At 41.6% G+C, this 25,387-nt stretch overlaps 1 protein-coding gene across 2 annotated transcripts in view; it reads left to right on the plus strand.

Moving 5' to 3' along the window:
• The first annotated feature begins 211 nt into the window (after window positions 1–211).
• esr2a (estrogen receptor 2a) overlaps window positions 212–25,387 on the plus strand; it is a 40,512-nt gene continuing 15,336 nt past the window's right edge. The window contains exons 1-4 of one of the 2 annotated variants that reach the window (XM_038967969.1): window positions 212–384; window positions 14,074–14,267; window positions 19,961–20,835; window positions 21,273–21,439. In XM_038967969.1, the coding sequence (XP_038823897.1) occupies window positions 20,369–20,835; window positions 21,273–21,439 (634 nt within the window). In that variant the 5' untranslated portion in view covers window positions 212–384; window positions 14,074–14,267; window positions 19,961–20,368. The remainder of the gene's footprint in view (window positions 385–14,073; window positions 14,268–19,960; window positions 20,836–21,272; window positions 21,440–25,387) is intronic. The other variant, XM_038967970.1, reaches the window with a different exon arrangement.

The following is a 25,387-nucleotide window of genomic DNA, read 5'->3' on the forward strand; positions in this document are numbered from 1 at the left end:
AGCATGGTAGCAACACAACATGACAACAACATTATTGGGCACAGACAACAGCACAAAGGGCAAGAAGATAGAGACAACAATACATCACACTTGACTAGTGCAGGGTTGATATTTGGCTAGGGAGGGGTGCGCGTTGAGGAGGAGGAATGACGGAGTTCCTAATATGTATTCCGTACCAGCTATATCAGTTATATCTGGTTTTTTCGGACCCACTCTGTTCAATCTCCTCCGCTTTCTTGTCGTGCACGCTTGACGGAAAGGTCGAAACAGTTGGTTGCTGAACGAAGGACAGAAACTGCATGTCAATGTTCCTGATGAATTTTGTTTTTCTAACTGACCATTGGAACTTTTCTGACAGTCTGTGCTGTAAAATCTGCACGAGAGGTAGGTGACAACACGAAAATTAGGTTGGTTTAACTTGTAAAATTGTAATACAGCAGTATTAGTGATGCTACACTGTTATTTGAGGTCTATCTACTGAATCTTATTAACGGGTTCAAATTCTAGATGGTCTTGTTACTTTTGAGCGTCATATTTATTTTATTTCAATAAACCACAATGCTAGCTTATTGTTGTGTACATAATTAATTTATTAATGTAATGGGTATTCATTTCTGTCCATCTTCTGAAATTGTATGTGCATATGTGTTATTCTATTTGTCAATTTAGAACCACCGGTAAACGTGTGGTTAACTAGCATTTTCCACAGCACTTTTCACTCAGGTGGGGCAGCACCCCACCACTTTTTGATTTGGTTTAATAAAAAATATTGTTGCAAAAGCGTTAAGGGCTACAAAGTAATATTTTTTACACTAATTTACACAATTTGTCACCTTGTGCACAATTAATCTATGCTTCACATCGGAGTTTTGCAGGTTCTGTGCGTGTCGAGCAATCAGATTCGCAGAAATCAGAGGTTGCGCGGCTAGGCACTACGCACTAAAGAATGCAAAACTCGCTCTTCACTTTCCAACAGTATTTATTTAGCAAACATGATAACACAACACTTCCTACAGACACAAGCAAAAACAATTAACAGAAATGTTGTAGCAGCTACATCAAAACATTACCAATCTGACATGGCGTATGCCATAAAAAACAGAAAAATGTCAGGTCTCATTAACTGGCTTACTGATAACAGTCGCAGCTGAATACAGCCTACTCTGCCAAGGTAAACGAACCAGTAACATTATGCATTTATAGCCTATTTATTTTTTTCTGGAGAAAATGTAATGTGCTCAAATTTGGTTTATATTCGAACTTCGGCTGGTTTAAGCCACCTAGACATTTTCGATCCAAAATGATTAACTGGAAAATCAGTCAACATAATAGTAATGACATGGATAGACTGTGAGTAACTTTTTAATTACAGATGCATCTAACACAATAGTAATGACATGGATAGACTGTGAGTAACTTTTTAATTACAGATGCATCTAACACAATAGTAATGACATGGATAGACTGTGAGTAACTTTTTAATTACAGATGCATCTAACACAATAGTAATGACATGGATAGACTGTGAGTAATTTTTTAATTACAGATGCATCTGCGGACTAAATTCCACTTCATGATGAAGGAAGTTTATTATGAACTTCAACAACAGCATTGGAGTTGAGACCAGGTTTTGTGGAATCTAGCTCTAACTACATTGACTCGCCCAAGGTCGATATATATATATATTTTTGAAGTATTATGAAATGTCTGTCTTTTACCTATGTTTGTCCTTCTTTATTTGCTGAAATTCATACTTTTTCTATAAATGTTAATTAAAGACAACCGTCGACTGTTTTCTCATTGCTGTTGCTCAAAGATGGCAACTCAAAAGTATGGATTTCAGCAAACAAAGGCACACAACTACAGAGGACAAACATAGGTACAAGGTGAGTGTTTAAAAATGTAATTTAAAAAAAAGTATTGACCCATTATTTCAACTATTGACCGAATCAATGTAGTCTGAGCTAGATTCCACAAAGCCTGGTCTCGGATCCACGGCGTTGGTGAAGTTCATCAGAAACTTCATTCACCATGGAGAGGAGTTTATTCTTCTACAGATGCATAAGCCTACACGATGCAACCCTAAATAAAGCAAGCTCAGCCATGTTAGTTATATTGTCCAATTGCAGTTGTTGTCTCTGTCTGTTAGTCTAGTTTTAAACTAGAATTCATATGAACAAGTACAATGTTACTGCAGTTTGACAGGGTTTTCATCATTCCACTCTTTAAAAAAAACATCTTCCAGTTGAAACCAAATAAGGTTCTTCAGAGCAATGCCATAAGACAGGATCATCAACTAAATTCAGCCACAGGACACATTTTGTTTTTTCTTGAGCGGATGGTCAGGGGGCCGGAACATAATAAAACATTATTTGTAGACTGCAAATTGACTGCAAAAAGAAAGCCCAAAACAGATAATATTTGACTATAACATAATTTCCAACCTTGCTTACATTTTGTATACGCTCACATACACTGAGTATACCCCCCCTTCAGAACAGCTTGTCGGGGCATGGACTCTACAAGGTGTCGAAAGCGTTCCACAGGGATGCTGGCCCATGTTGACTGACGCCAATGTGTGAAAAAGCCAGCAGTGTTGCAGTTCTTGACACAAACCGGTATGCCTAGCATCTACTACCATACCCTGTTCAAAGGCACTTAAATATTTTGTCTTGCCCATTCACCCGCTGAATGGCACACATACACAATCCATGTCTCAATTGTCTCAAAGCTTAAAAATCCCTCTTTAACCTGTCTCCCCTTAATCTACACTGATTGAAGTGGATTTCACAAGTTACATCAATAAGGGATCATATCTTTCACGTGGTCAGTCTATGTGATGGAAAGAGCAGGTGTTCTTAATGTTTTGTATACTCAGTGTATATCTCTCTATTATGCGTGGGGATACTTTGGAACAGATTTCCAAAATTAAAATCACTTCTAGCTGATTTTCTGGTGTTTTTTCAGCCCACCAAGTTTTTTCAATCTTCTATGTCAACAATAAAACGTACAGTATATCTATTTTTTGTGAGGAGCTCATAAAACTTTGTGGGCCAAATAAAATCAGTTGGGGAACCCTACCATAAGTGAACCATTTGAGGTTTTCTGAGGAACCTTAAATGGGATGGGTCTTTGACAAATCATACAAAAATCAAGTTTAAAATAACCATCATAAAGATTCTACGAAAAACCTTTTATGGTTATTTGCGAGACTCAGATGGTTATTAAAATTTTGGTAGTTCTTGTTTTCTGGGTGTTGTTTTAACACTGTAGGGCAGGGGTGTCAAACTCATTCCATGGAGGGCCTAGTGTCTGCAGGTTTTTTCCCTTTCAATTAAGACCGAGACAATGAGGTGAGAGGGGTTCTTTAATTAGTGACCTTAATTAATCAATTGAGTACAAGGGAGGAACGAAAACCAGCAGGCACTCGGCCTTGGTGGAATGAGTTTGACACGTGCTGTTGAACCTTCTTCACCCATTTCCTAGAGTGCCTTTCGAGTGAATTTTAGAGCTACCAGTACCATCCATGACTGTGTTTTCCAGTGAAAGACATGGTTGTTGCATTCATTCATTTTCAGTTCTGTGACCTTCACCAAGCGAGATCCTAAGTGAATATGTATCATTAAAAGTCACATTATGCTGGCTGGCTAAGTGGTGTGTACATAAATATTAGTATCCAGCCAGAGTGGGGATATCCAACATTTTGAATTTTTGGCAATGAAGCCCGTTATCTACTTCCCCAGATTCAGATTAACTCGTGGATACCATTTTTATGTGTCTGTGTGCAGTTTGAAGAAAGCAATTGCGCTAACACTAGTTAGTAACTAACTAACATTAGCGTAATGACAAAGTCTATGGTAACTGCTAACATGCTAGATAGATTTCCAGTCATTGCGCTAATGATAGTTAGCATTGGCTCGCAAAACTTCCTCTAACTTCCTTCGTACTGGATGCAGAGACATAAAATGTTTATCCATGAGTTCATCTGACTCTGAGGAAGTAGATAAAGGGGCTTTATTGCCAAAATCCCGTAGTGTCCCTTTAATTAATCAATCAATGTACATGCAAAAACAGATATAGATTTGTTTTTTTCTATAAATCAACCTGCAAAAGAGTATGCTGGGAAATATGACTGATGGATATGGTTTTGGTTAAACTCTGGTTATTAACGCCAACACTGGAGTTATTTTGTGTTAATTTAACTCCCGAATCAACAATAGAAATGTTACACAAAAAAATTAACATTAGTTACCACTGGCCAATTTGCTATGTGATATAAAAGGGACACATAAACAGGCTTCCATATATTTCAATAACTTTTTATAATTCTGAAGAACTGTATATGCCAAGTTAAGAACCCCTCCACTTAACTCAGTTTCTCTATCAGGCAAGAGTTCTCCAAGGAACCTTAAAGATGTCCTCCAGGGAATTTAATTTTATTTGTACTTTTCCTGTTGAGAAGCAATATCCTAAGTATAAATACAGTCAAGTACACACACTAAAGGCCCCCACAACTGCAGACTTCAAGGAGTAGAGCATTCAAGGAGTTGGTCTGATTGTGACTTTGATGACATCGCCTCCCCCTTGCTTTAGGAACAATAGAGAACAAAAGAGACCAACCCTACTTGTGCCATGTCATGAGGATACCTGGACCACCTATTGAGATGTGACTTTTTTTGTTAAGTAAATCAGGTGTTAAATGAGGTGTAAGGAGACTGAAGTCATAATTTACGAGCTGAGGAAGAACCATTTAAGAAGCTTAATTTTTTTCAGTGTAGGGCCAGAAGTTTTTCCAGGAATTTTCAAACCATATGACCTGATTAGAAAGATGCAAGTCCCATTATAGCCCATTTAAAACAATTTCAAATCAAAATAAAATTGTATTAGTCACATGCTCCGAATACGAGCCCCTAACCATCAATGCGGTTAAAAAAAATACGGATAAGAAATAAAAGTAACAAGTAATTAAAGAGCAGCAGTAAAATAACAATAGTGAGACTATATACAGGGTAGTACCGGTACAGAGTCAATGTGCGTGGGCACTGGTTAGTTTAGATAATATATACATGTCGGTAGAGTTATTAAAGTGACTATGCATAGATGATAACAACAGAGAGTAGCAGCAGTGTAAAAGGGGGGCAATGCAAATAGTCTGAGTAGCCATTTAATTAGGTGTTCAGGAGTCTTATGGCTTGGGGGTAGAAGCTGTTTAGAAGTCTTTTGGACCTAGACTTGGCGCTCAGGTACCGCTTGCCTGTCGGTAGCAGAGAGAACAGTCATTTTACAACTGATTAATCCCTTTGTCATACCGTACAGGGTCCGGAGTTTCATCCAGGCTGAATCACAACCTGCAGTGATTAGGAGTCCCATAGGGCGGCGCACAATTGGCCCAGCGTCATCCGTGTTTGGCCGGTGTAGGTCGTCATTGTAAATAAGAATTTGTTCTTAACTGACTTGCCTAGGTTACCTGATCATTCACCCCACCACTCTGGAACCTGTGGTACCACCTATATATTTTTTGAAAAGCAATTTTTTCCAAAGAAATGGAAACCTGAAAAAGCCAATGCGTGCGTTTATGTGACAAAGGTTTGCGCCTTTTTATTACATGATTATTAATGTGTAATATGTATTTCAGTGAAAATATTAGGTAAAGATCATATGTAACATATTATCCGCATTTAATAAGATGAATAGGCCCAATTATGGGGGCTCTCCCTTTTAAACCATTCACTACAGGAGTTGCTTTCAAGTTTTCTGTGCTTTCATATGTGACCGACCGGCTCGATTTGGTCTTTTTTACATTGGATAAGAGTAGAGTCTCAGAGCTAGAAAATGGTATATTATACACTACAGTTGAGGAACAATGGGGAAAGTAATTCTGCTTTGAAAGTTAATAAACTTGTAACCCCACTTTTGAGGAAATGGCCTTTGAATGTTTTGGTAAACCTATTAGAGAGCTCTTTGTCTACACCCATTCAGCATCATTCACATCCTCTTAAGCGTTAGTTAGCCCCACCCATCTCTTTAAGGAGTCATGTGTTTATTTTTTTATTTAACCTTTATTTAACTAGGCAAGTCAGTTAAGAACACATTCTTATTTACATTGACGGCCTACCCCGGCCAAACCCTAACCCGGACGACGCTGGGCCAATTGGACTCCCAATCATGGCTGGATGTGACACTGGCATTAAACCAGGGTCTGTAGTGACGCCTCTAGCACTGAGATGCAGTGCCATAGACCGCTGCTCCACTCGGGAGCCCTGTGAGGCCATGTGCTAAACAGAGTGAGTACGGTAGTGTACTAAACAACCAAAGATTTTGACACTGAAGGCTGGTTTATACTACGTCTATCGACATGTCTGTAGACAGTTGTCGCAGTGACATCATTCTATTGTCATCCAACATGACATCAGCAGCCTGGTCGTCCAAAATATCATAAGTGTTGTATTTTATCACCAAACCCATCTGTTTAAAAATGTATTTAGTATATGTCAATCTAGCAAACCAGGTAACTAAAGTAAACTTTCTAAACAATGTTTTGTTTAGTTTCTAGTTTGTTAGCTGGCTAGCCAGGTCAAATAATGACCATATCATAGCTGACAGCGTCTTAACTTTAGCAAATTTAGTCAAGATCATTATTTACAAGTTAATGGCGAGCTATTTACAGAAAATAGCTTACGGTTGTGAGTGTGACGAAATAAAAGCAGGGCAATTTTAGAACTTGGACACTGTCTCGTTGGCCTAACGTTATATCCTAATTTGACTTTGGTGCAGGTCAAGTTGTTCTTCACATTACAGTCTCTGCAGGTAGCTAACCAACTAGGTGCAATGTTAGCTTTCTGACAAAATTTGAAATGTATAATAACTGAAAATGTAGCTAGCTAGACTCTTACCCATATACATGGATGACGGCGTCTCCCTCTCTGTCACGGATGCCGTGATTTTCCTTAGTTTGAAGATGTAATCCGGAGACATGTTTTATACAAAATCCTTCTGTTTTCGACCCTCTCCATCTCCTTAGCTATCAAACTCTGCTTCCACTGAGCATTCCACTGATTTCAACTCGGTCAACTTCTTCCGTGACAACAACACTGTTGGTCGGCGTTAATTCCCATCACTGTCATCAGAAGACTCTACAACACAGGTGTCAAACTCATTCCACGGGGGGCCGAGTGTCTGCGGGTTTTCGCTCCTCCCTTGTACTTGATTGATGAATTAACATCACTAATTAGTTAGGAACTCCCCACACCTGGTTGTCTAGGGCTTTATTGAAAGGAAAAACCAAAAACCTGCAGACACTAGGCCCTCCGTGGAATGAGTTTGACACCCCTGCTCTACAATGTCTGGTTCAATATTTTTGGGGGACCTAAATCAGGGATTTCCTCATTGTCTGATTTGAGTCAGAGAGTCAGCATGGCATGATCATCCTCCAGAAAGTGGAAAGCATTAGTAACACGCTTGTAGTTCTTCGTGATTTCTTTCAAAAAAGCCACGTTAGAAAGGATTACCTACACATACTGACCAGGTCATGTTATAGACAGAAGATGCTACATCCAAACTCATCTCTCAGCAGGTCTAGCTCATCCATTATCTCAGCCAAACACGGCTAGCGGGAAGGTTCCTGGCTTTTTCCGTGACTACACCAACTAGGCTTGTAATTTAACAATTTTATTCGTATTTACAGATGGCATACACATTTTTTTATTAAGGCACATAAAAGTTCACATGTTTCAGAATGCATTTTGATAAAAATGTTTAGTTTACGTTCAAAAGCAGTAGCCTAAAAATGTTTTTCACAAGAATAATTTCATCTTAATGAAAAATGTCAGTTTGGCTACACTGTCACCACCACATAGTCGATTGCTTTGATATGATTTATTCGTCACCACTTACACCAGGGGTTCCCAAAGTTTTTTGGCCCATGACTCCATTTTGATATAAAACAAATTTTTGCAACCCCAACATGTAAAAAAAAAAAAAAAAAAAATGAATGTAATTAACCAATTTTTACTTTTTTAATTGGAGCTATGACAGTCTGTCAAATTGTTTTAGACTGATTTGTAATAATATTTCAATCTGAAGGAAGTACGGTTTGAAGTGAATCAGAAAGGCATTGGGAAGTTCAGGAAAACATCAGGCAGTAATTGTGTATGATCTTCTGTGTAGAAAATAACATAAATGATGTTCTTTTTCCACCAGTTGTCTGAGGAAAACAGACGACACATACTGTATGTGCTTCTGAGAGTTGTATCTTTCAGTGATGGGGTCATAAGATTTTGGAGCTTAAACCATTAAAAGGTTAGAGCAACATTTATAGGAAGAAAACAGAAACCATTCTGTTTATTACAACCGCATTTAGCGGCTACTGGAGGTTACTCACGTAACCCCGATTCTATGAACCAAGTGCAATTTTTTTCTCCAGAATTTCTCTCGCGACCCCATTTTCAAATCAGGCGAGCCCACATGGGGTCACAACCCCTAGTTTGGGAAACGCTGACTTACACTGTAGTTTGCCTTGCTGTACAATCATATGTACTTATTTGACAGTACACCGTTTTCAGAGAAAGCTCACTCAGATAACCTGAATAGTGGTGCGTCCATTGGAACTCTCTCTAAATGTTGCATCCATGTGTCTTGGACAGAGAATGTGCTCTTTAGTCTAAGATGATTATGCTTAGGCTAGAACAATTGCAACAATCAAGTGGGTAATTTGAGATGAGAACGGGTTTGAATTGATTTTCCATCAACCCTAAATTAATATGTTGTCATGTTGTGTTGCTGCCATGCCATGTTGTCGTCTTAGGTCTCTATGTAGTGTTGTCTCTCTTGTCGTGATGTGTGTTTTGTCCTATATTTTATTTTTAATCCCAGCCCCGCAGGAGGCCTTTTGGTAGGTCGTCATTGTAAATAAGAATTTGATCTTAACTGACTTGCCTAGTTAAATAAAGGTTAAATAAATAAATAAATATGTAGGTCAATATTTTCAACAACCATTTTGTTTCAACCATTTATCTTTTGTCATGCTCTGTTCTTTCCTTCTCATCTTTGACATGTCATTGAGAATCAGCCAAGCCTATTTGGGGATCTTGGAACACAGTCGAAATTCATAGGATTTATTGGCCTTATGCCATGTAGTTCGTAAATTAGACAAATGCCTTTGCTCTAGGAAGCATGTTGGCCTATATGTGGGGGTGTCCTGTTTTTGTAAAAAAATACCCCCAAGGTCAAGTCTCCAACCATTACTTTTCAGTCTTTTTGGGTCAGCAAATGCCTGGTACAGTACAACAAGGATGAGGTTTTGGTTGTAATTGAGAAACGCGCTGTACAAATCTTCAAACGGCAACGCCTGTGCATGACTGGTTTGAGCAGATTTTCTCCAGAAGATGTGTGCTCTCAGCTAGTGGAGTGTGGATACTTAGACTGGGAGGTGAATATGGTTTGGGATTGGAGTTTATGGATAGGTTAGGGATATTCAGGGCAGTGGTCCAAAGTACCTCTTAAGGCATTTTGCTGAGTGAAATGAAGTACTGTACATTTTTCGACTTCCTCTAAGTATCTCAGGGATAAGAGTCCTTGCACCCCTCCCCAGTAGTTTTACACACTAAGGTCAGTGAGGCAGATGAGAGCCTCAGACGCATGGATTCAATGTAGAAAATGCTCGGGCAAGTAACAGTCTAGCTGGCTATTGGCTCACCTCTTTCATTTCTGGGTACGGTTAGATGAAAGTAATTTGGTGGATGGATGTGCAAGAAATGCAAACATATAGTTGATTCTTAAAGGGGAGATTGAACCCTGATCTCCGGTGTGAAGGCACATGTGCTTTTTGCCAGCTCTGCTGTGACATTTGATGTTTTTATCTATCTATCTATCCCCGGGGTCAATTTGGCTCGGAGTTGCTGGGTCTGTGCTAGCCTGCTGAGCTAAAGCCTAGGCATTTGCTGGGAAAGCCAACACACACATTTGGGTTTCGTAGTTGTGCTGTAATGTGTAGGAGCACGAGGCTGGGGTTTCTTGTATCTCTGAATTGGCCAAGTAGTGGCATGATGGTATAAGGTGATGTTGGATTAGTGTGGGTGTTGTAACATCAGGCATGTGGGATGAGGTGTCTGTTTTTTGGTTGAATAGCCAGTGTGCACGAGTCTGTCCATTAGGAATCTTCTGCCTAGCGCTTTAGATTGGGCTAATGTGCAGCAAAGCTCTCCAAATAGGGAAAGTAAGTGTGTTGGTTGGTCTTCTATAGATGGTGTTGGCCCTGCATCTTATCCATACGCAGTAGGTTTAATAGGTGGGAGTTGCTCTCTCACGCTTCATTGCCAGCTGTTTTCAGGACTGAGTAGTGGGGAGGCTGCTTTCAAGGCAAGGTCACTGCTTCAAACGAAACACCAAAAGTCCCCCTTCATGTGCTTTCGCCTGAAATAATAATTAAGGACCCAGAATGCTCTAGTAATTGTGCTTTATGTTTAAAAATACTTGAAATTGGCAACAAAAAACACCAAGGCCAGGAATATCCCAAACTTCAGTCAACTTGGATTTATAACATTTAAAAAAGGAATATTTGTATGACTGTATGATTTTGTTATATGTTTGTCCTCTGTTGCCTGTGTTTTGCAAGGGCCAAGTTAAAGTGTATGATTTTTATAATCTAGACCAGAGAAATCTAGATCAAAAGTTCAATTTAAAATGCAAAACTGGGGCCGAACTGTGCTCAAAATATGTTGTTCACTGCAATCTGAGAATTTCCAAAAAACAAGAATAAGCCTTGGACTACATTAGAGCTGTGCGATATGGACAAAAATTTCCTGAATTGATGCGATAACGATAAATAGAATGATAAGTTTATAACATTAATGTGCACCAGTTTTTTTTAAATGTATCCTTTAAATTACTGCTACTAGTTTGATGGTTGTAGCCATCAATTGTCCCATTTAACAATCACCCAACGTATTTCATTTCAAACTTCACATTTCTCTAGTATAGGCTACTTATCGTAATGAACGATATCAGCAAAATGCCTGCGACAAGTGGTCATATGGTCGGTGTTGAACATTTTCGATTTATCTTCCCAGCTCCAGACTACATGTAGATTTATTCAAGACCGATGTATTATTCTAGACAGATTACAGTTCTCACAGATTACAGTTCTCAGTGTTGAAATAGCACAGCTAGACAATACACTGGCTCATCTGTACTCAAGCTGGGACGGACAAGACTAAATGAGAAATTGCTGTTGAACACCCTGAGACAGAGGGCAGCGAGCGTACCCTGTTTGGCAGGAATTGGTTACTTGCGAGTCCTACTGCTCAGCAACAGTGGTAGCGGCAGCATGAATCGGTGTGTAAACGAACCAACACGACCTCATGGCTCCTCCTTGTTGCTAGTCTCTTGTTCAATTTGAGGAGGACATGGATTTACCATGGAAGGTTTCACACTGGGTAGAGTGGGATATATTTCTGACAAACCCCTGGACCTACAGTATAGCGCTACTGCCAACACTAAGATTTACCATTGCATTAGGTTAGTTAAAATAAAGCCCTAGGAGCACTTGTTTTCAGTAAGTGATTTGTTTTACACCACAGATAATTAAAGTAGCTAGCCAGCTAATAGAGTTATAAAATATCAAAACAAACTCTGAACCAATTACATTAATTTGGGGACAGGTCGAAAAGCATTAAACCTTTATGGCAATTTAGCTAGCTAGCTTGCACTTGCTAGCTGATTTGTCCTATTTAGCTAGCTTGCTGTTGCTAGCTAATTTGTCCTGGGATATAAACATTGAGTTGTTATTTTACCTGAAATGCACAAGGTCCTCTACTCCGACAATTAATCCACACATAAAACGGTCAACCGAATCGTTTCTAGTCATCTCTCCTCCTAGGCTTTTTCTTTTCTTGACTTTATATTGCGATTGGAAACTTTCATAAATTAGGTGCAACACTGACCTCGTTCGTCTTTCAGTCACCCACGTGGGTATAACCAATGAGGAGATGGCACGTGGGTACCTGCTTCTATAAACCAATGAGGAGATGGGAGAGGCAGGACTTACAACGCGATCTGCGTCAGAAATAGAACTGACTTCTATTTTAGCCCTTGCGCGAGCAGTGGGTGCAATAATTGAACAATATAGATTTCAACATTTATTTTGCAACGCGCACGCGATGCGAGCGGTGTAGTCAGCCTGTCATGCTTCCAAAACGTGATGGGATAGTTTCAGCTATGTTTACATTTTGGGCATTGGGATATATGCACATTCCTAGCCTGTTGAAGTAGTAGTGAAAGTGTGCCATATACCCTTTGCTAAGGGGAAACACTAAACGATGATTTACATTTAAGAATGATTAACCTCTCCTTGGAACTGTGTTTCCCAGCAACACATGGGTCATAAAAGGCTACAGACGCCTGCTACCTGAGCTCGTGTGTGTGTGTGTGTGTGTGTGTGTGTGTGTGTGTGTGTGTGTGTGTGTGTGTGTGTGTGTGTGTGTGTGTGTGTGTGTGTGTATACACCAATGTGGGTATGTCTTCTGTCACAGTGCATACATTTCTGACACACTATTTACACAAAAGGCTGGTAGCAGCACAGGGTCAGCCTTACAGCATCACCCTTACAGCAGTTTAGGGGTTAAATGTCTTGCTCAAGGCCACAATGGCACTAGGGGATGGCACCAGCCCTGGGTATAGTATATTTCAACTACATAATGTAGCTGTGCTTGCCTGGTTTGCCATTGTAAGGTGGTGGTAGTAAATCTTAACTGAGACCTGAACACTTACATTAGCTCCATAAACAAATGCCTTTATCTCAGCAGGCTAACACAATCTTGCAGTGTGCATGAGACCCGGGCTTGAACCCACCTAGTCAGTAAGGTCAGTAATTATCTGGTTCACCCACCAGATTTTCCTACTAAAAAAGGGGGCCCCCTACCAGCCGCGCTTAGTAGCTAGGGACGACCTTGCATGTATATGTCTGTCTGTTTTTTGTTTCTATAGCTGTCTACCCATTGGGGTTAAGGCACGTTTATTTTGGCTGGCTTCCCATAAAAACTGCACTCAGAGCACTGGACTGTCGTAATGTGAGTCCTGCACCAAGTCAGACGTCCTGCAGTGTCACAATCAATCAATACACGGAGAAGACCCAGTATTTATCAATTGCAGAATTAACAGTTTGTAATCAGTAATGTAGCTTTTGGATTACCCAAACTCAGTAACGGAATCTGATTACTTTCATTTACTTTCCCCTTAAGAGGCATTAGAAGACGACAAAATAAATATTACCAATCTATTGCAGGATAAATCAATGTTGGAGTTTAACATAGTTGGCCATAAATGGATGTTGCATTTGACTTTAAGGGATGGTTATGTAGGCTTTTTCTAACCCATCTCTTTCTACTACAGACAATAATACTATTATGCTATATATTTACTTACAATACAATTTATTTAATACAATTCTTTATAGGCAGCTTATACTTCTTAAATTCAACCATTATTGGGTTAAAATACACATATAGCCTACATTTGTGATCAGCCATGCACAACTAACATCTGTAAAGGCGTAAATAGCTAAATTACAGTGAAGCAGTGTGATTCATAACAATGCGGTATGTAGATAAGTATGTAATAAGTGATCCGTATAGCCCGTAGGCTACACTGCTGTCATCCTTATCTCCAAGCGTTTATTCAAGTTGGATAATCTTTGGATGCCGACAGCAGTCGCACCATTGGAAGACATAGATTGGACTGTAGCCTAAAACAGCCAATTCCTGCTTTTTTCCCTCAATCCATCAAGCGCATTTGATGTGTCATCATAGTGGTCTCTGACTTTCTCAGGCTGAAAAACATAAACTTGTGCCTTTTTCCAATGCTGATTTGAATGTCATTGAGATCAGAAAGGTGTAAAATAATTTCTGAATTGAAAAGTAATCCGAGAAGTAATCATACATTTTTTCTAAAGTATCTGTAATCTGATTAACAATATTTTGGTGGTAATGTAAGGGGTTTGTTTTTTTGTAATTAGTCCCCAACCCTGTCTGTATGTTTTTGTGTATGCGTGTGTGGGTGTGCTCTGTTGGTTCCGTCAAGGCTCCGACGCGAGACTCATGTGACAAGGGCTACAAATGATCATGGATTATAAAGGGAAAACCAGCTGTGGCGAACAACGATGCCTCTCTGAGGACCTAATTGTTTTTTATGCTCCTGTCGAATTAACCCCGATCCTCCTACGAGGGCCCCCCGCTGCTCAAGAGGACTGTGAGCTCTCGATCTCTGTGGCCTAGGTGGGTAAGACTTTCACGGGTGTGAATACTCTCAAAGCAGCCAGTCCAGATGGTATCCGGTATGCGCAGACCAGCTGGCTGGAGTGTTTCTTAGTACATATTTAACCAGTCTGTAATCCCCTCTTGCTTCAAGATGTCCACCATTGTCCCTCTACCCAAGCAACCAAAGGTAACCTGCATAAATGTATATTGCCCTGTAGCACTCTGTCATCATTAGGTGATTTGAGAGGTGGGTTAAGGACCATATCAGCTTAGTGTTGCATGGTATACCGAAACAGTACTTTTTCGATACTAGAACATGAGAAATGTCTCACGTCGTCTACTGATTGAGAGAGGATCAAGTCTGTCTATTAGCACAGCTGATGTCCCCGTACAGTGCGAGAGCACAGTCCCTGCTCCACTTACTTATTGCTAGCTCTAGCCTTCCAGTGAGTTCAGTAATTCCTCATGGGTGTCTGGGCTGCATTACCACTTATGCAGCGCAGAAGTTATCACACTTGAATAATGCAAAACAGCATGTAGAAATGTTGAAACTGTTAATTACTGTTCCCAAAACAATGTCCAGTACAGGCTAGAACACTGCAAGGCAAGAATATATCAGTAGCTTCCAGCTTTGTAGGCAAACTTTCCTTGCTAGCTTACAGCTGAAGGCAACATCTATTCTCTACCCTAGTACATTGTTTGTGATACCACAACGCAAAATATTGCTGATTTTCAAACCAAAAAATGATGAGTTCAGTTAGTCTCCCATGCCTCACATCTTTGCTCGAGCCTTGAACTGACTTTGTGTGAATGACGTCATGGGTCTTAAAGGGAAAGCGCACACTTTTAGGAAAACAACCTCTCCCTCAACATCAGCAAAACCAAGGAGCTGATCGTGGACTACAGGAAACGGGGGTGAACACTCCCCCATCTGCATCGACGAGGCTGCAGTGGAGAGGGTCAAAAGCTCCTCGGCGTGCACGTCACAGAGGATCTGACATAGTCAAATCACACCGACACTGTAGGCGCAACAGTGCCTCTTCAACCTCAGACGACTGAAGAAATTTGGCATGGGCCCTCAGATCCTCAAGAAGTTTAACAGCTGCACCATCGAGAGCATCTTGACCAGCTATATCACCGCCTGGTATGGCAATTGCACCGCCGTTGACCGCAAGGCTCTACAGAGGGTGTGTGCGGGCATTTACACCAGGCGGTCTCTGAGGAAGGCCCAGAATATTGTCAATGATCCAGTCACCCGAGCCACTCTGTTATCATCTGGCAAGTGGTATTGGAGCATCGGGTGTCTGACCAACAGGCTCCAAGACAGCTTCGAGGCTAGCAACACTAAAGTATGCATGAGAGCACCAGCTGTTTTGGAAGACTGTGTGATCACGCTGTCCGTAGCCGATGTGAGTAAGACCTTTAAACAAGTCAACATTCAGACAGATTACCAGGATATGTACTCAGAGCATGCGCTGACCAACTGGTAAGTGTTTTCATTGACATTGTCAACCTGTCCCAGACTGAGTCTGTAATACCTACATGTTTCAAGCAGACCACCAGTCCCTGTGCTCAAGAACGCCAAGGTAACCTGCCTAAATGACAATCGACCCGTAGCACTCACATCTGTGGCCAAGAAGTGCTTTGAAAGGCTGGTCATGGCTCACATCAACACCACCATCCCAGAAACCCTCGACCCACTCCAATTTGCATACCGCCCCAACAGATCCACAGATGACGCAATTTCTAGTACACTGCCCTTTCCTACCTTGACAAAAGGAACACCTACGTGAGAATGCTATTCATTGACTACAGCTCAGCGTTCAACACCATAGTGCCCTCAAAGCTCATCACTAAGCTAAGGACCCTGGGACTAAACACCTCCCTCTGCAACTGGATCCTTGCCTTCCTGACGGGCCGCCCCCAGGTGGTAAGGGTAGGCAACAACACATCTGCCACGCTGATCCTCAACACTGGGGCCCCTCAGGGGTGTGTGCTTATCCCCTCCTGTACTCCCTTTTCACCCACGACTGCGTGGCCAAGCACGACTCAAACACCATCATTAAGAATGCCGGCGAAACAACGGTGGTAGGCATGGTCACCGACAACGATGAGACAGCCTATAGGGAGGTCAGAGACCTAGCAGTGTGGTGGGTCTCTGATACTGGGTCTCTGATACTGGTACTGGTTTTATTCGGTGACAATGTTTACTCACCCTTTTTGGCAATGGATCGGAGTTCTACCAACTTTGCAAAGCTCTCTATGGAGGCTGGCTCCCATTTTGCACCCTCTCCCCTGTTTGAAAGGAAATAAAATCCAACATAAGATTCTAGATCAGATAGTATAACAATAACATCCATAGTTATGGACTTGCAAACAGAAGTCATCATACTGCCATAACGTTAGGTTAGAGCAAGGCATATAGCTAGCTAAAGTTATCTAGCTTAAGTTAGCTAGCTTAGTGTCTTTGGCCTGTTATTTATGCACTACTAGTTAGCTAGCTGGTAGCTAGGAGTCCAATTAATGTTCAATATAGCGTGGACTCATTTGATATCAAATTATGTAGTTATATTTTACCATGTGTATGTGACGTGAACCTCCATGTAGGCGACCAATCGGGATGAGAGCAAAAACATCTTCACACCCGAGAAAAGCCTTCAATGCAGTTATTTGCTGTTCTTTCAATTAAGTTATGCCCTCCGGTTCTGATATAACTTCTGCTATAGCAGCATCAACCTCAAGATCAGCCAATGTTAGGATTTTCGACTTTAGCGCCTAGTACAGGCACTTTTCGTCATCAAATAAAGCACCCCCACAGATTATCAGAGGATGGTGGATGGAAGGGAGGGGTTCAAACGGTTTGAATATGGTCGTGGCCAAGCTGTATCCGTGTAGCAAAACAGAATGCAAGATCAGAATGGTTTGTACAAGGCTAAGTAAAATATCCCTGGACTGTCCATATTTGAAACGTGTAACTAAATCAAGCAAATGGGGGATTGAGTTATTTATGCCAGGAGGGTGCGTGCTGGAGTTGAACCCACAATGGCACAATATTGGCACTGAAGGCAGTGGCTCTAACCGCCAGACTACCCCAGGCCACAATTTAACTCTTTGACCGTTGATTCGTAACCTTAAGATGTCCTTTTTTTAAAAATAATATATTTCATGCGCCATTGTGCTCCGTTCCGTAGCCTACCTCACTATTCTCAATTTCATCTTGTCTTTACATCTAATATTATAGGCATATGTGTGCAATTCATCTTGACAGACTATAGTTTAGGTGTAGCCTACTGTACAGCCTCATTTTGGATACACTTGTATGTCGTAGCCTAGGGGAGAGCAAGATATATCTTGTGTTATTTAGCTATATAAAACAATGGTTGTTGATGTGTATGGCTGAATTTCCGATACATTTTTGTACATAGGCCTAGCGTTTGAACGAGCAATTGAGAGGATGATTTTGATAGCAAACCGTGATCCAATGACTCGACTGCTCCGGCATGGAGTCAATGACTCGACTGCTAATTTTGATGCAGCAGGAACATTCTCAGTGACAAAAGAGGGATGAAGTTAATAAAGGGGTGGTGGTGGGTGGTATGTCAGCTTTTCTAATGTGTAATCGAGTTCCTGTGTCTTCCTTTTACCTGGGACTGTTGCTAAGGGACCCACTTAGATTCCAGGGCCCGCATTTTCATTCTCGGAGAAGGAGTGCAGATCTAGGATCAGTTTTAACTTTTGTATCATAATGAACAAGATCACATGGACAGGGGGGACCTTATCCTTGGTCAGCACTCCTACTCTGAGATGCTTTATCAATACAGGCCCAGAATGACATAGAACCATGCAGTTACACTTCCACAACCTCTTTGCAAATGCAACTAAATTAGTTCAAATTAAATCAAATGTTATTTGTCACATGCGCCCAATACAACAGTGAAATGCTTAATTACAAGCCCTTAAACAACAATGCAGTTTGAAGAAAAAAAGTGTTAAGTAAAAAATATAATTTTTTAAAAATAACCGTAACAAATAGTAAGGCAGCAGTAAAATAACAATAATGAGGCTATATACAGGAGGTACCGGTACAGAGTCAATGTGCGGGGGCACCGGTTAGTCGAGGTAATTGATGTAATATGTACATGTAGGTAGAGTTAAAGTAACTATGTATAGATAATAAACAGAGTAGCAGCAATGTAAAAGAGAGGAGGGGGGGGGGGGAATGCAAATAGTCTGGGTAGCCATTTGATTAGCTGTTCAGGAGTCTTATGGCTTCGGGGTAGCCTTTTGGACGTGCTCTGGTACCGCTTGCCGTGCGGTAGCAGAGATAACAGTCTCTGACTAGGGTGGCTGGAGTCTTTGACCATTTTTAGGGCCTTCCTCTGACACCACCTGGTATAGAGGTCCTGGATGGCAGGAAGCTTGGCCCCAGTGATGTACTGGGCCGTACGTAATACCCTCTGTAGTGCCTTGCGGTCGGAGGCCGAGCAGTTGCCATACCAGGCGGTGATGCAACCAGTCAGGATGCTCTCGATGGTGAAGCTGTAGAACTGTTTGAGGATTGGAGGACCCATGCCAAATCTTTTCAGTCTCCTGAGGGTTAATAGGCTTTGTCATGCCCTCTTCACAACTGTCTTGGTGTGTTGGACCATGTTAGTTTGTTGGTGATGTGGACACCAAGGAACTTGAAGCTCTCAACCTGCTCCAATACAGCCCCATCAATGAGAATGGAGGCGTGCTCAGACCTCCTTTTCCTGTAGTCCACAATCATCTCGTTTGTCTTGATCACATTGAGGGAGACGTTGTTGTCCTGGCACCACACGGCCAGGTCTCTGACCTCTCTATAGGCTGTCTCATCGTTTTCGGTGATCAGGCCTACCACTGTTGTGTCATCGGAAAACTTGATGATGGTGTTGGAGTTGTGCCTGGCCATGCAGTCATGAGTGAAGAGGGAGTACAGGAGGGGACTGAGCACGCACCCCTGGGGGGCCCCCGTGTTGAAGATCAGCGTGGCGGATGTGTTGTTACCTACCCTTACCACCTGGGGGGGTGGCCCGTCAGGAAGTCCAGAATCCAGTTGTAAAGGGAGGTGCTTAGTCTTTGGGCTTTGATCGTTTTCATTTTTCAATACTCCACATGTAGTCCTTTATTCTTCATGGTTGAGAGGCTAACTACGTCTGTGCTTCTAACTACGATGTACTTGCTGCTTACTTATGTTTCTCAATATAAGTAATGAAAACACCTTGGCTGTGTCCCAAAATGAACCCTATTCCCAATATAGGGCACTACCTTTGCCTATAGCTTTATGGGCCCTGATCAAAAGAAGTACACTTTATGGGGAATAGGGTGCCATTTTGGGCATAGCCCTTGACTAGCTGCAATCAGGCTCAATTGGGCAATTGGCAGTACTTGAATGAGGTCACAATTACAAAGCGTGCTATAGTCAGTGGCGCTGTGGAGGTTATCTGAGTAGTGTTGAAAACCTTTGTCGTGTTCAGTAAGCAGAAAAACTGTCCTGTCATAAAATAATTTAAAAAAATATGAAAGGAGATTGGCTAGTGCAGTCCCCTTTTTAAAAATACAAAAAAAAATTATGGAATATCTTCGGTTTTGTGCATAGAATTTTATTGGGTCTCAATAATTTTTTTGAGTTTAATGTATGATGTTTTAGTGAAGAGCTCTGTTTGACAATCCTTTTCTCTCTTTCCCTACAGTTGGAATCCCCTGATATCGGAGACCCTGCCATTGTCATTTTTTTTATGACGTCAGAGGTCCATACACGGATGGATTGCTACTCCACTTATCGATTCTGGGAAAAATCCACATCCATGTCTGGTGACACAACCCCTGTAACCGTGTCCCATGCTGATGATGCATTACAGCCAGATTCTCTTGTAGGCTTCCTATAGTCGAGCCTCTTGCTAAAATTCTCATAGACCTCTGCTAAAGCCTGCTTTGAGATCTCCTACAGTTGCCAGCACGGTGACCATAAGCACACGTCTAGGATCAGCTTTTCCTCCCCCAATTATAATCTCAATCATTAATGAAGGAAAAATTCACAGCTGACCTTATATCAGCTTCAAGGGACACTGTCATCCTCCTACTGGGAGTGGTGTGTCTCAATGATGTCACAATATAGAAGACTCCCTGGCCTGCCTTCAGAGCTCCCGCAGTCGCCTATGGCTGCGTCTCCACTCCCAGTGCGTGACTCTGCGACGCTTCTGAAGCTGCAGGAAGTGGATCCCAGCCGGGTTGGCCGCGGTGGCCGCATCCTCTCACCCATCTTCAGCGCCCCGTCCCCGGCGCTGCCCATGGAGGCCCACCCCGTCTGCATCCCCTCCCCATACACTGACATTGGGCACGACTTTAACCCCTTGTCCTTCTACAGCCCCACTCTGCTGAGCTACGCTGGGCCCACGCTCTCTGACTGCCCATCTGCCCACCAGTCACTCAGTCCCTCGATCTTCTGGCCCCCCCAAGCTCACGTGGGGCCTCCATTGTCTCTGCACCATCGGCCCCAATCTCGCCCACAGCAAGGCCAGCCAACCCGAGTGTCCTGGGCGGAGCCCCATGCCTTATCTGAGAGCAGGTAGGAAGGACACTGGGTTTCTTCACTCCTTGCAGGCTTTTGCCCTAGCCCAGCACTAACAAACCTGATTCTACTTCTAAACTGGGCAAAAGCCCCCACACATTGCAGACCTCCAACTGCTGCATTTCATTACAAAATTCAGAGCCTATTCTTTGCAGGTGTGAAGGGACTAGATAGGTGTGAGCCATTGCTCCATCGCATTTCAGCCACAGAACAAGAATTTGATTATATTTATAATGTTTCCTCCATATTGCTCTCACCTATCCAGTCCTTTTAGATCTGTGATGGAGAGTCAGTAAGGTCAGAAGGGAGGGGGGCACTTTGAAAGGCTTATTCATGAATGTCATTATAAAGTTTTACCCTTGTTTTGTATGGTTTTCAAAACATCATCAGTCATGTTGTCTTTGCTATCTGTATTCTCTCTGTGTGATGGACAGCAAGCCTCTGAGGAAGCGCTCGCAGGAGGGTGAGGAGACGGTCATCTCGCTGGAAGGGAAGGCTGAACTGCACTTCTGTGCCGTGTGTCACGACTATGCGTCGGGCTACCACTACGGGGTGTGGTCCTGCGAGGGCTGCAAGGCTTTCTTCAAGAGGAGCATCCAAGGTAGTAAGGGCTCAGTGCTCCAGATCATGCACATACAGTGCCTTCAGAAATTATTCATACCCCTTGAACCCTAATTTTGTTGTTACAACCTGAATTCCAAATGGATAAAATATATTTTTTACACACAATACCTCATAATGACAATGTAAAAACATGTTTTTAGAATTTGTTGCAAATTTATAAAAAATTAGGTACAGAAATATCTAATTGACATAAGTATTCATACCCCTTTGCTATGACACTCCAAATTGAGCTCAGGGGCATCCAATTTCCTTTGATCATCCTTGATGTCACTACAACTTGATTGGAGTCCACCTGTGATTGCTTGAACATGATTTAGAAAGAAACACACCTGTCTATATAAGGTCCTACAGTTGACAGTGCATGTCAGAGCAGAAACTACACCATGAAGTCCAAAGAACTGTCCGTAGATCTCCAAGATTTAATTGTGATGAGGCATATATCTGGGGAAGGGTGTAAAACAATTTCTCAAGTTTTGAAAGTTTAAGAGCACAGTTGTCTCCAAAAAATATGGAACTACCCAGACTCTGCCTAATGCTGGCTGTCCAACCAAACTGAGCAACCAGGCAAGAACGACCTTGATCAGGGAGGTGACCAAGAGCCCAATGACCACTCTGACAGAACTACGGATTTCCTTGGCTGAGATGGGACAACCTGCCAGAAGGACACTAGTCTCTACAGCACTTCACCAGTCTAGGCTTTATGGGAGTGGCCAGACGGAATTCACTCCTGAGAAAAAGACACATGACAGCACGCCTGGAGTTTGCAAAATGACATGTGAAAGACTCTTGAGATCATAAGGCAAAAGATGTTGTGGTCTGACGAGACAAAAATGTAACACTTTGGTCTGAATGCAAAGCGCTATGTCTGCTTACTGTGAAGCATGATGGTGGTAGAATCATGCTCTGGGGATGCTTTTCCGTGGCAGGGACTGGGAGACTGGTAAGGATAAAGGGGAAAATGAATGGAGCCAAATAAAGGGAAAACCTTGAAAACCTGCTTCAGAGTGCAAATGACCTCAGACTGGGGCAAAGATTTACTTTCCAAGAGAACAATGACCCCAAGCATATAGCCAAAGCAATGCTGGAATGGCTTCTGAACAAGAATGTGAAAGTCCTTGAGTGGCCCAGCCAAAGCCCAGACTTGAATCCCATTTGAAAATCTGTGGAAAGACTTGACTATTACTTTTCACTGCCGCTCAACAGAGCTTGAGAAAATCTGCAAGGAAGAATGGGAGAAAATCCCCAAATCCAGATGTACAAAGCTGATACAGACATGATGACTCAAAGCTGTAATTGCTGCCAAAGATGCTTCCACAAAGTATTGACTCGGGTGTGAATACTTATGTAAATGAGATACTTATGTATTTAATTTACAGAAAAATTGCTACAAAATGTAGAAACATGTTTTCACTTTGTCATTATGAGGTATTGTGTGCAGATGGGTGAGAAATGTAATTGAATCCATTTTGAATTTGGGTTGTAACAACAAAATGTGGAATAAGTCAAGGGGTACGAATAGTTTCTGAAGGCATTGCAGGGGGGAATTCTGGCTCGAGTTAAACGTGCGTAAATGGAACACAATTCTATTTTTATGCACTTTTCTCTCAACCTGTATTCTGACCTTGAATTTAAGCAGGAGAATAGCATGCTCATCACACGTTATCCGTTTGGGGGTGGAGATCAAAGACATGAAGGTGTGGCAGAGGTGTGTCTACATATACACTGTGTTCTGACCTTGACTTAATTCCCTCATAATTCCTCCAGCAACCTGTCTGTTCCAAGTGGAACAACATCAACTTAATTTTTTTTGGGATAGAAATAACCCCATTCTCCATGCACTGTAATTAACAAATTGATAAGAGCTAGGTAAATAAGTAAGTCGTTTGGACAAGGGGATTGTGAATATCAATGACAATTGTTTTAGATCTATTTTACCTTTATGATAGCTGCAGACAAATGTGAAACCAGTCATATGGCAGCAAACTGAAGCATATCAACATATCACATTTTCCACAGTGACGTTCATGAAATTCTGGCCTTATAACCTTGCAGGGATGCAATTTGGAGACCCAAACTATATGTTTCAGTAGGCATAAGCAAATGACAGTATAGCGCCAAACCTACCAAGTTGATGTATGATTTCTTGAATGTTTTATTTATATGCCCAGACTTTTCACTGTATTTCTTTTACAATTTGTATCGTGTTAAATATTAGCCATTATCAGTAGCCTTTCTTTCCTCTGTCTCGTTCGTGTGGTTGTTCCTGAGGATCGTGGATCATGTTAGGCTAACTTATGATAAGTAGTATGGGACATGTAGCCTATTTGACTCATTATGGAACGGCGACCATGCGTGGCTGTTTAAACCTGGAGCCTGGCGCATGGTTCATGACGACTGGACCATTGTCATCACAGTTCAATGATTAGTGAGGATTATTAGAGTAGATTTATAGGAGTACTGTCAACCCTATTATTTCAGGGATGGAACAATTGAATATGGCAACTTTCAAGATGAATCAAACCACTGTATTCTTGATTCACCAATATATTTTGTGCCTAAAGGCTCTCCCCCAAAAATTCAGAACTTTCCTAACCCTAAATAATAAACAAGATCAGTGTGTTTTTCCAAATAACAAACAAATATTTGTATATTTCGATGGCTGTCTTTCCACTTCTGGATTTAGTGTCTCTTATTGATTCTGAAATGTGACACAACCGCTGAAATATTTTGAACTGTTCTCTTCATATATTCTAGTTGATGGGTATGCAACCCTGTTCCTGGAGGTTTTTATTGTACCGCAGGATTTTGATCCAACTAGGCACCACATGTGACCAACTGATTTAATTGATCAGTTCAGGGATAAATTCGCTGAACTGATCAATAAATTCAACACACCTGGTCTACCAGGTCGATTAAATCAAAAACATGAAGTGCCTGCAGCACTCCAGGACGAGGGTTGCCTGGGAGTCTGTCGATAAATACAAATGAAAGGTACACTAAATTTAAAGGGATTGTTTTCAATAAATGTATGGAAAACCCTATTGAATGAAAACTCCATGAGAACATCTATTGGCCAGCAAGTGGGAGTGTTTTCAGCAGTTTAATTAAATTCATGAATAGGACACACACACACACACACAAACACAACTCTGCAGCTTTAGTTAAGTGTCAACATACCTGATTCAACTAGTCAAAGTGTTGATCAGAGACTCTGAGTAGAGTTGGACGTATGACTGCTTGGCTGGAACAAAAACCTGCACCCACAGTGGTCCTCATAGGGTAACATTGCCCACACCTACTCGAGATGAAGAGGGGGAAAGAAGGAAATGGTGAGGTTCTTCAAAAGATCATTTCACATCAGAAATACCTTCTGCTTTTACAACTTATTTACCACTAATCATATAAGGTCATCAGTGACAGCCCTCACAGATAGCTTGTGTTGTCAAGCCTATTGGACGTCTTTCTTCTGCTATCTTTGGGCCAGATCTTTGGGCCAGAAGGCAAGGATTGTATCTGATCGTGCTTTGTCAACAATGTGTATTTTAAAGGCAATGTTTCTGCGTTCGCAGAGACCACATTCACAGTAAACGCTGCATGTTGGAAATTACCATTAAATGGCACGTTAACGACAAAATGTGATCGGATTGAATCCCGGCCTAAGCATTTAGCACCACTATATGCTGAAAAGGGAATAAATATTGAGGATAGAACAAAAGGGTAAGGATACGGCCACATTGAGATGCATGACCATGGATGAAATTGTTCATAAATTATCTGTTTTTGTCAGTCAAAAATTCTCAACTGGGACAACCTACATACAGTTGAAGTTGGAAGTTTACCTACACCTTAGCTAAATACATTTAAACTCAGTTTTTCACAATTCCTGACATTTAATCCTAGTAAAAATTCCCTGTCTTAGGGCAGT

This window comes from Salvelinus namaycush, chromosome 29 (assembly GCF_016432855.1).
Source record: "Salvelinus namaycush isolate Seneca chromosome 29, SaNama_1.0, whole genome shotgun sequence".
NCBI classification, from domain to species: Eukaryota; Metazoa; Chordata; class Actinopteri; order Salmoniformes; family Salmonidae; genus Salvelinus; species Salvelinus namaycush.